This window comes from Mesoplodon mirus (assembly GCF_964341445.2).
Source record: "Mesoplodon mirus genome assembly, contig: HAP1_SCAFFOLD_928, whole genome shotgun sequence".
In the NCBI taxonomy this organism is placed as follows: domain Eukaryota; kingdom Metazoa; phylum Chordata; class Mammalia; order Artiodactyla; family Ziphiidae; genus Mesoplodon; species Mesoplodon mirus.
In genome coordinates this window covers 16454-28441 of record NW_028295117.1, presented here as the reverse complement: position 1 = coordinate 28441, position 11988 = coordinate 16454, and the positions used below count along the sequence as shown (strand labels likewise).

The following is an 11988-nucleotide window of genomic DNA, read 5'->3' as shown; positions in this document are numbered from 1 at the left end:
TTGAGCACCTAACATGAGCCAAGTATTATTGTGTGGAGTTTATATTCTTTATCTCAATGGTATAATAGCTCTCTGTAGTAAGGGGTTATTATAGTCACAATTTTTTTCCCCATAAATAAATAAATAAATATGTTTATTTATTTATTTAGTTAGTTAGTTAGTTAGTTAGTTAGCCTGTGTTGGGTCTTCGTTCCTGCACATGGGCTTTCTCTAGCTGCGGCGAGTGGGGCCTACTCCTCGTTGCGGTGCACAGGCTTCTCATTGCGGTGGCTTCTCTTGCTGCGGAGCACAGGCTCTAGGTGCGCAGGCTTCAGTAGTTGTGGCTCGAGGGCTCAGTAGTTGTGGCTCACGGGCTCTAGAGCTCAGACTCAGTAGTCGTGTCGCACAGGCTTAGTTGCTCTGGAGCATGTGGGATCTTGGCGTGTCCCCTGCATTGGCAGGCGGATTCTTAACCACTGCGCCACCAGGGAAGTCCTAGTGTCAGAATTTTACACATGAATACGTGGGGGTATACTGAGAGGTTTGAATTCAAATTCAGTGAGTATGTCTCCACGTGTGACCATGGTTGCACCACTTTCGTTTTTCATCTACCCCTATTGCTGTTTTGTGCCCCACTCTAGGTTCTTGAGGTAGGTATCCCAGGCTTCTCTCTCTTCACTACTCCTGGCCCTGCCGCTGAAAGACCTCCCGTGACCTGGCTCCATACACGGAGCCTGGAAGGGCCAGTCGCAGCCTCTGTCTTCCCTTCCATACTCAGAGCTGAAGATCTTACTCAGAGGCCTTACTGGTGAGGAGTCAGACACTTACAGAAAATAATAGGAACAAAAGACAGAAACGTTGGGGAAAGCAACTTTAGAATTTATCAGAGCCTGGCGATGGGGAAGAAGGCTAGAGAACCATGCTGGCTGGCAATCGATGTTACCTAAACGAGTGTGTATGTGAAGATCTGATCGTTTATGTAGCAGAGCCAACTGTTGAGATAGGCATGTATGACAAGAAGCTGATAGCTGCTTGGACTTGCTAAAAATTGAATTAATTTTAAGCAATACAGTGTTTAGTGAGGAGAAGTGGCTATGCCTCAGTATATTTCCAATGCCAAGAATATGCTGGTACCTAATTAGGCACCTGAGTCTTGTGCCACCCTGTGATAGAATCTGCATTGCATGCCATCCATGCCAGGAGAACCAACCACCAGTCCAGCAACTGGAATGGATGAGAAGCCCTCAAATGGACACTATAAGGTGGAGGGTTATTGAGATAATACCTGAAACAATGTCCTGAGAGCACCGCGTTGCTGGATTTGACTTTAATAAAGCTTTTGCTCCAGGCATATTGATACCTCAGAAAAGCCTGTGTAATTATAACAAAATTAGAAGTTTATTTTTTCTTTACTGAGTGTTGTAGTACAATGGGAACTGACACCGCAAAATTTGTTAACATTGCTAGAAAGTGGGTTACGTCCTTCTAAATTCCACTGCATCTACCAACTTGTAGGCAATAGGGATATGGTATGACCAATTCAAATTTTATATTTTAAAATGCCACTCAGAAATGTTTAACTTAATATGATGATTTGAGCACAGACATCCAACTCTCTAATTCCCCATCCTTGTGACTGATCTTGTCCTGAAAAGAATACAAAAGAGAAGAGAACAAATAATACTACCTTTTGCCTCAATTCTTAAGGACTTTTCTTCATTCTTAAAGACTTGTGTAGATGGATGTGAATTGATCGTGAGGGATGACTCAAAGCCTTTTCTGAGAAAGTTTCTGTTTCTTAGGCAGCAAGTAGAGGAGATTTGAGCAAGGTTTTATTAATGTCCCTGAGTTTGGAGGAGCTAGGAGGGCATACTGAGTGACTGTTGAGGGACCAGATGAGAATGTCAGTATTTGTTGCAATAGCTCAGTAGTAATAGAAGCTCTATTAAACAAAGCCAAAGATGGACAGGTCTTCTCTCTGACTATCCTATTCTGAAGAATGGGACAAAGAAGGAAAGTACACACAACATGGCCAGATCACAGGGCTTCTCGGTCAAAGAGAAAACTGATAAAGCCAGTACCTGGTGGGTTGGCCTCATCAAATGTGAGAGACACTCTGTAGGTTCCCCTCAATTCCTGAATTCTGGTCGATCTTTATTTTTTTTGCGGTACGCGGGCCTCTCACTGTCGTGGCCTCTCCCGTTGCGGAGCACAGGCTCCGGACGCACAGGCTCAGCGGCCATGGTTCACGGGCCCAGCCGCTCTGCGGCATGTGGGATCTTCCCGGACCGGGGCACGAACCCGTGTCCCCTGCATCGGCAGGCGGACTCTTAACCACTGCGCCACCAGGGAAGCCCTCTGGTCAATCTTCGAATGGAAAAGTTGACTTGTATCAAACAGTCCTGGAGTTTACTGTCTGTGGGGAGGACCGCTCACATGGGCAATGAGCTCATATTGTCATTCACCAAAGAGTCACTTATTCTCTCTGTGGGAGGGTTATTCTTTTTTTTTTTTTTTTTTTAACAGTTCACTGATTTTGTTCGATGAACAAACATGTCCATATAATCAATGAAAACCATAGGATATATAAAATAATTTAAGAAATGTTGGGAATTAGCAGCACCATCTGTTATTGACATAGCAAGAAAAACTTCACATATTTTATGCAAACACTAGAAGAGGATATAACTACTTTTAAGACCCACTAATGCCACTGAATGTCCAGGATGATTGAGAAGGGCATCTTTTTAGGCAAACCTACCTCCTTCTACTTCAAAGATTTGGTGAGCAAATCTGATGATTAATGTTTAGAAAAAATGCTACTGAAAGAAATAAGAGATACTGCATAGTATTTTAATTAGGACAAGGAGACTAAAACCCAGCTGCTTTTGCATGGCTCAACACTTCTGCTTCTATGAAAAATTTAGTTCTGAATTATGAAATCAGAAATAAAGAATAATTTTTAAAAGACACTAGTTGTCTCTAAGAAACATTAAGTGGAACACAGGTCACTATGAAAATACATCACTTTTCCAGTTTGCTTCATAATTTACTTTAAAAAGTTGTGTAGCTTTCATCACACGTGACTTATACAAATGTCTTAATAAGCATTTTTAAAAGTTTAAATGTATTTCTAAAATCGAATAGATTCTTTTGATCTTTTTTTAAACCTTTAGCCCTGTTGTTACATTTACTGTGTATCAGTGTAAGAGACTGAGTTTGTGTGAAGGATACAAATTTACACACATTTTATAGCAACTTATACCCTAACATCTACAAAATTCACAGGTATAATACAAGCAAGTACAAGGCCAGGATAAAACTGTTGAATTCCAAAAAGTCAAACTGTATACTATTTTTATTTTGTCCCCTTAAAAAAAGTTCAGCTTCGGCACCAAATTCATAAAGCCCTCTTAGAAGTCTGGAAAAAAAAAATTCCAGATATATTTCAGCAAACACAAACAGTTTTTCTGTGCTGGTGAAGTAAAGGATTTCCCATTTTCTTCTGGCCCCTAAGTCTGCATCACATGGTAAGTTTAACAGAGTTCTTTCGCCGTGAGTTTGTGGGGAGGCTTGCAGGCTGAGCACCGCTGCTTCAACTTAAACCATTTCGTCTATGCTTCTTCACAAGAGGGCCAGAGTTGGATTCTTCTAATGTCCTTTTGAAGTTTGTTGGAGGGGTTCTTTCAACTTCTTGAGCTTTCATTTGACCTGGGATCGACATCTCTAAGTTTTTTTGGTCCATGATGGTGTTTGTTGAATTGGTAGGCACAAGGCCAACTGACAGGCTATTATTCAAAGAAGCATGTATCCTTAAAGTCAGGGCTTTAGTGCAATTTTCTTCAAGTGGCTCTGGATCTTTTGAGGATATGACTGCAGCCTGGACATTCCCTCGAGCTATCTCAGCTGCGACTTCTAAATAATTCTCTGAGAAGGCATTACTACGAACAAGAGCAGGTATGTGGTCCTTAGAGTTCAGCCTTGGCCATGGGTCCTCCTCCAGTGACTTGACTGGTGGTGTAGAACATGGAGAAGGAGTCATCACGCAGGTTTCTTGACTATTATAGGAAGGGCTATCAGTCAGGTTCAGGTAGAGCTCGTCTCCATTGGTGAAATCTCCCTGAGTGCCCACTCCTGGAGAGATGCAGATTACTATGGCACTAGTATTATCCGCTCGAAGCCTACGCTGCCTCCAGCGGCCTAGAGCTCGATTCACAAGCATTTTGGCACAAGACTGTCCATGCTCACCCATCAGGTATTTTATCTCCTCTTGGTCCTGGCACATTGAGATGGCATCTTGAGGTGGAATCATATTCCAAAGACCATCACTCCCCAAGATAATATACTTGTGCTTCTGGGGATCAAGAGTGTGGACACTTGTGTCTGGTTCAGGTGACACCACAAACTCACCACTGAAGAAATCATAGCTCCAGAAATCACCAAGTGCTCTTGCTACTGCCAGAAATGGAATCTGGTCAATGACTGTGCTCCTTCTCACAGGTCCACTGTGAGTGAGCCGAGGTCGTTTCCAAACTACACGATTCACCCCAGACTTGTTCATCACGCTCCCCCCAAGTGCTTCAATTCGTTCTCTTTCCTTGGGAAGTTCTGGCTTATGGTCCTGTGTCACCTCCACCGCTCTGACAAAATCATCCTTTGGGTCATCCTGAATTCCAAGAACCACCCCTGAGTCACCCACATGAGCTACATACATCTTCAGGCCCCGTATGATGACCACACTGGCAGTTGTCCCTGACGTGCTGGGAAGACCTTTCATAGTCTTTGGCCATTCTGCCAGTTTCTTCCACATGGCGAGATGACAAGCGAGGAAGCCTTTGCGGATGGCAGCGCACACCTTCGCCGGCTCGGAAGAGGTGAAGCCCTTCTGCTTCTTGATGAAACCCCACAAGTGCTCCCGGGCAAACTGTGCCGCCTCCCGCCCGCCGTGCCCGTCGCACACGGCGAAAAAGGCCACTGAGGAACGACGGCGACAGCAGCAGCCGGGAGCCGGCGAGGCCCCGGCGTCCGGCGGCGCGTCGCAAGCCTCTCGGGCTGCCACCGCCGGGCCTTTCCCCGAGATTTCGCCGCCAGGAAAAGCCAGCGGTGACCGCTGCGGAGGCAACGGCTGAGAGAGAGACCGCCGCGGCGAGGGTTCTTCTTCAGCCGTGGGCTCGGGCTCCACCACGATCTGAGTAACGTCCTCCATGTGCTTCCTCCCGCCCTGGTCTGAGAAGACGCTCACTCCCAGGGAGTACAGCCCCGCCATGGCAGGCTGGCCGAGATCCCGCCGGTCCCACGCAGCCCGCCGAATGCGGCAGCGGGATGCACACTCTGCGCTCGCCGGCCAACTATTGTTTATCTTCGACTACGTCGAGAAGGGGGAGGGAGCGGTCCCGGGAGGGGGAGGGGCGCGCACGAGGTCGAGACTTGTCTGCCAGAGCTGGGCAGAAGCGCCAGGGGGAAAGGAGCCGACCAGCTGCGTCTTCGCAGTGCGCCTCCCGGGAGGGTTACTCTTCACACTCTGTTGAAGTCAGGCTTGGCCATGAGACTTGTTTTGGCCAATGCAAAGTGACCCTGACCCAGCCTCATGCACAGCATCCCGTTCCCTTTGAGTAGAACGCCTCCCCTTCCCGAGTTGCCTACTTAGAGAGCTGCTACTCATCCCAAACAGTCAGCTGGCTCAGAAGCCTTAGCCCACCTATTCAGGCAGGTGTCAAGCAGCCTGCTCATTCCTTTGTGGTAGCTCTGGTCATATTATTCACTTCCACACCTTCTCTCTCCCACCTGGAGATCCTTGTGGGCAGAGGATAATGTTCTAGTCATCTTTGTCACCCTGGCACCTTATATAGTTCATGGCACATAGGAGATACTTAATAAATCTTGGATCAAGTGAGTGAGTGAAATGATTTCTGCAATCAGTAGTTACAGCATATATTGGACAGTTCAAGCACGTCAACATTCATTTATTCGGCAGACATTTATTAAGCTCATTCTTTGTGCCAAGCATCGTGATAGGTGCCAAGATTACATTTGTGAATAAGTCCTGGCATCTGTCCTCGTATTGCTTAGGAAACCTACAAGAAGGTAGACAGCCATATACAGTGGAAGGCAGGAGTCTGGCAAGAAATACAGTTTCATGAATCCCACCCACACTGAAAGATCAGAGAGCAGAATATAGGAGTGGGGTGGGGGACTTCCCTGGTGGTGCAGTGGTTAAGAATCCGGCTGCCGTTGCAGGGGACACAGGTTCGAGCCCTGGTCCAGGAAGATCCCACATGCTGCGGAGCAACTCAGTCCGTGTGCCACAACTACTGAGCCTGCGCTCTAGAGCCCTCAAGCCACAACTACTGAGCCCACGAGCCACAACTACTGAGCCTGCATGCCACGACTACTGAAGCCTGCACGCCTAGAGCCTGTGCTCCACAACAAGAGAGGCCACTGCAGTGAGAAGCCCGCGCACCGCAATGAAGAGTAGCCCCCGCTCGCTGCAACTAGAGAAAGCCCACGCGCAGCAACAAAGACCCAGCGCGGCCATAAATAAATTTATTTTTATTTTTTAAAAAGGGGCTTCCCTGGTGGCGCAGTGGTTGAGAGTCCGCCTGCCGATGCAGGGGACACGGGTTCGTGCCCCGGTCTGGGAAGGTCCCACATGCCGCGGAGTGGCTAGGCCCGTGAGCCATGGCCACTGAGCCTGCGCGTCGTGAGACTGTGCTCAGCAACGGGAGAGGCCACAACAGTGAGAGGCCCGCTTACCGCAAAAAAAAAAAAAAAGGAGTGAGGTGGGGCTTGCTCAGGTTAAGATCTGTACAATGCCTATGGCAAGAGGTTGTTGAATTAATGCCTGTTTTGAAGCTAGGAGGCCCTAGAGGCACAGTGGGCTCAGAGCCACAGATCTTGGTGAGGAACAGATTATGGGAACAACTGTACTCATTTTCCTGAATGTGTCTTAGTCCTCTCTCCACCCTTGTGAAGCCAGGACATGATACAGCAGTTAGGAAAAACCCCAGGCTGAATCAAAGCACAGAACAGCTTCCATATGGAATGTTGGCCACGCAGGGGTGCTATTTACTTCTTCAAATCCTCATTATTTAACACATTTCTCTTATACTCCTGATTCTGGGACTAGCCTAGGTGGTCTCTGTCAAACCCCACCTGCCAGCCTTGAAGTTCAGCACACTTCCTCATTTTTATGCCTTCTGAGGGGATTGCTGTCTGTGACTGGGGAGAGCAATTCAGGATACACATTACTATGCGTTCTCGGAATTCATCCTCAGGTCTTAAATGGTGTGATCAGCTAGACAGTGTCTCCTGACCTTGAGAAGGAGCGATTGGCATTAGGAAGCACGCTGAGCTGATGCTGCCCTGCCCTTAGTCTCTAGACTGCTGCTTGGTTCCAGGAACGAGGTAAGAGAATCATCATAGCTTTTCTGAGGGCTCTGTGAGCAAGGCCTTGATGAGGCTGGAAGAGAAGACAGCTGTCGTCTGATGAGCACCCATTAGGTATTAAGTTCCTTCCATTCATTGTCTATGTAAAACTTTCTAATAAACTTCATGAGGTAGGCATTATATCCCCATTTTATAGATGAGGAAACTGAGGCTGGATGGGTACATTATTTGTCCAAGGTTATACAGCCCAAAGTGGTGAAATTCGGTTTTAAAACCAGGTCTGTCTCTCTCCGCAGCTCCAAATTCTCTTTCTTCATGTGATTTGCAAGATAGAGCCCCTGCCCTTGTAGCATTTGTAACTTGCTTAAGGAGACAAGATTCCTGAAAGTATGTTTAATAAAAAGAGGTGACAGCAACTCAAAGTTGATGAAAGAGCACTACTTTTATTGACACGGGAACAGCCACAAGATATTGCTAAGTAAGGAAAAGCACGCTTGAGAATAGCAAGGTAGGCTCCAGTGGAGGCAAACAGTGAGGTGTATCGTGCCCCCTACCCAGATCAAGATAGCCCAGACGGCTTCCTCACGTCTTCTGCCAGTCAGCCTCCTCCCAAGGGTCAACCACTGTAATGATTTCTCTTACTATAGGTTAGTGTAGATGACAAAGAAAATAATTTAGTATCTGCTCTTTTATGTTTAGATGCTTTTACCACATTTTGTCTGTGAGGTTTATCCATGTTGTTACGTGTAGCAGAGGCTTTTTAAAATTGCTGAGTACTATTCCATTGACTGAATATACCACTGGTTGATGGATATTTGGGTGGCTTCAGATTTGGGGCTTTTGTAAATACTATGAACGTTCTTTTACATGCCTTTTGACTGACCTATTCATGTATATCTCTTGAATATCTATAGGTAGGTAGATACATTGATATAATTTTATATTAATTAATTATTAGATGAGTGGAATTGCTGCATCATACAGGTTAGGCATATGCTTGGCTTAGACAGATACTGCCAAAAGTTTTACAAAATAGTTGTAATGAAGTATCCTGCTTCCAGCAGTGTATGAGAGTCTCAGATACTCTGCAGCCTCCTCCTTCACAGTCTTTTCTAGTTCCCCGAACACGGATTGAACCCATGCCCTCTGCATTGGAAGCATGGAGTCTTAATCACTGGACCACCAGGGAAGCCCCTGGGTAGTCTTTTTAATATTAGCCATTCTGGTGTTAGTATAGATGTAACATGTTATGGTTTTAATTATATTTCCCTAATGACTAATGATGTTGAGTACCTTGTTCATATCCTTATTGGCCATTTGGATATTCTTTTTGTGTAGGTAGTAGCGTTGGGGTGAGGGTTCTAACTGTGCCTGCAGGGGCTGGCATGGTTTGAACTTCCACTGGCACCAGGAGAGGGAGCCCGCAGGGTTTCTTACAGGCCTGTCCAGGTGTGGGGCAATAGGAGAAGAGGGGGAAAAGAGGCTTGAAAGCTGTTAGTGATCAAATATCAGTAATGAAGTTATACTCTTTATTACAGTGTTGCTCAGATCTGTGGTGATAAGATAATAAATCTGAAATAGCCAATACTTACCTTGTTGCCTACACTTGGAACACAAGATAAATAAGTATGAAAATGAGATACTGATTATCTTAACTCTCTGGTCTGGACCAGGGAACTAGCCTTTAAATGTGGTATGTCCTGCTTGGCTGAGCTGTGACTGTTTTACAGGTGAGAACTAGTGGTAGAATTTCAGAAAAAAAAAATGCAGCCGTGACAGAAGCATGGAGCCTTGACTCCCCAAATAGTAATAAGCTTAAAGAATATGTCTTATGTAAATTATTTCTTCTCAATTCTCAGAGACTGTGGAATAGAGAGGGAAGGCATCATATTATATTTGCTTTTATAAGGAATATAAATGTTAATTAGCTTGCCCATAGTTACTGCTTTCTGGAGCAGTAATTTCAGACAAGGATTTTGAAATACAAAGTCAAAGTGTATTTAAACATTTTAATAATGATTTAATTATTTTAATGTTAAAGTACATGCTGACCATAAGGTGGTTTACAGCCTCATCCCTGGTCATGTGCCTTGAGTCTAAATTTTCTCTGACCTGCCATTAGAGACAAAGTTTAAGAATTACTGCATAAGGGATGCACCTCTTAATAAAACAAGGTCCTAATGTTCCAGAAACAAAAGGAGCCACCTGGAGGGCGCAAAGGGCAGTGGGACTGGCAGGCCCTAACTCACCCCTCTATAATTTGTTGTCTTTCCCTTAGAGTTACTGAATTTTCTCCTCTTTGACAGTGTGTCTGACCCTTAGTTTACTCAGATATGGTTCCTCTCTAGCCAAGGCAAGGACAAAAATCCATTTTACACTTTTCCCCAATTCCATGAGTGGTGCAGCCTAGATTTTGAGGCTTACTTTTTCCATCTATAAAATGGAGACTATAACATCTACTTGTGGGGCTATTATAAATATTTTTTAAAAAATTAAATGCGCATGAAGAAACCTTGCACTATATACCTGATCATTGTGGATGCTCAGTAAGTGTAGCTAATTACTCATTGAATCCATCCATTCTGGAAATTGATATAACTGATATAGACTCCGAGCTTCCTTTAGGCAAGGGTGACTAACCCCCTGGTTTGCTCACTACTGTCCCAGTTTTAGCACTGAAAGTTTAGCATCCCAGGAAACCCCTCCTCAGGACACAAAAAGTCCCAGTTTTGGGTGATGGATGCAGAAGTCTGGGGGAGAATATAGAACCCCACAAGGCTACCTGAAAAATAGGGGCTGAAATCAATACGATTTTTAGTGTCAGATGGATATGGCATAGATTATCTGCCTTCTGTAGTTGCTGTTGCTTATTTTTTTCCCTTACCATTGATGCAGGCAACCATGATTTATGGTTCACAAAACTGGAGCATTCATTGTAACGTCACTCCAAATGATGTGTCTTAAATGTCCACCTTAAGTGTGTTGTAATCATGAGCACTAACAGTCTATTTTTCATTTTGCTTGTGGATTAACTATTGGACTTTGTATTGAGATAGTGCTAGTTTAATTTTTGACACTGAATATCATGACCATGTTTTCTAAGAGTTCAGATAATGAAAACAAGAATGATTATCCTACCAGTGCCAGTATGACACAGACATCACTGAAAAAGAAGGCTAAATGACTCATTTTTTTATTGAAATATAGTTGATTTACGATGTTGTGCCAGTCTCTGCTGTTCAGCAAAGTGACTCAGTTATACACATACATACATTCTCTTTTTTTATATTCTTTCCCATTATGGTTTATCCCAGTAGATTGGATATAGTTCCCTATGCTATACAAGAGGACCTTGTTGTTTATCCATTCTAGATGTAATAGTTTGCATCTACTAACTCCCAGTCCATCCCTCTCCCTCTCCTCTTCCCCCTTGGCAACCACAAGTCTGTTCTCTATGTCTGTGAGTCTATTTCTATTTTGTAGATAGGTTCATTTGTGGCATATTTTAGATTCCACATATAAGTGATATCATATGGTGTTTGTCTTTCTCTTTCTTAGTATGATAATAACTAGTTGTATCCATGTTGCTGCAAATGGCATTCTTTCTTTCTTTTTTATGGCGGAGTAGTATTCCATTGTATATATGTACCACATCTTCTTTATCCATTCATCTGTTGATGGACATTTAGGTTGTTTCCATGTCTTGGCTATTGTGAATAGTGCTGCTGTGAACATAGGGATGCATGTATCTCTTTGAATTAGAGTTTTGTCCAGGTACATGCCCAGGAGTGGGATTGCTGGATCAGATGGTAATTCCATTTTGAGTTTTCCGAGGAACCTCCATACTGTTTTTCATAGTGGCTGCACCAACTCACATTCCCACCAACAGTGTAGGAGGGTTCCCTTTTCTCCACGCCCTTTCCAGCATTTGTTATTTGTAGACTTTGTAATAATGAATGACGTGGAGCCTCTTTTCCTGTGTGCACTGGCCATCTGTATGTCTTCTCTGGAGAAATGTCGATTAATGTCTTCTGCCCCTTCTGCCCATTTTTCGGTTGGGTTGGGTTTTTTTGGGTTTTTTTTTTTTGAGTTGTATGAGCTGTTTGTATATTTTAGAGATTAAGCTCTTGTCAGTTGCATCATTTGCAAATATTTTCTCCTATTCCATATGTTGTCATTTCATTGGTTTCCTTTGTTGTGCAAAAGCTTGTAAGTTTGATTAGGTCCTTTTTTTTTTTTTTTTTGTGGTATGCGGGCTTCTCACTGTTGTGCCCTCTCCCGTTGTGGAGCACAGGCTCCGGACGCGCAGGCTCAGCAGCCATGGCTCATGGGCCCAGCCGCTCTGCGGCATGTGGGATCTTCCCGGACCGGACACGAACCCGTGTCCCCTGCACCGGCAGGCGGACCCTCAACCACTGCACCACCAGGGAAGCCCAGGTCCCATTTTTTTTATGTTTGTTTTTATTTCTATTGCCTTGGGAGACTGACCTAAGAAAACATTGGTACGATTTATGTCAGAGAATGTTTTGCCTATACTCTCTTCTAGGAGTTTCATGGTGTTGTGTCTTATGTTTAAGCCTTTAAGCCAATTTGAGTTTATTTTTGTGCATGGTGTGAGGGTGT

General features: G+C 44.5%; 1 protein-coding gene across 1 annotated transcript; it reads right to left on the bottom strand.

Moving 5' to 3' along the window:
• Nucleotides 1-1469: 1469 nt before the first annotated feature.
• Nucleotides 1470-5359, bottom strand: LOC309797726 (protein phosphatase 1D-like). The gene has a single exon (XM_082646162.1). It carries the CDS (start codon nucleotides 5243-5245, stop codon nucleotides 3575-3577), a length of 1671 nt encoding a protein of 556 aa, XP_082502288.1. The 5' UTR covers nucleotides 5246-5359; the 3' UTR covers nucleotides 1470-3574.
• Nucleotides 5360-11988: the final 6629 nt, after the last annotated feature.

What these genes read in the sequence shown, in the direction of transcription:
- LOC309797726 (XM_082646162.1), bottom strand. Translation starts at nt 5,245, where the DNA reads ATGGCGGGGCTGTACTCCCTGGGAGTGAGCGTCTTCTCAGACCAGGGC.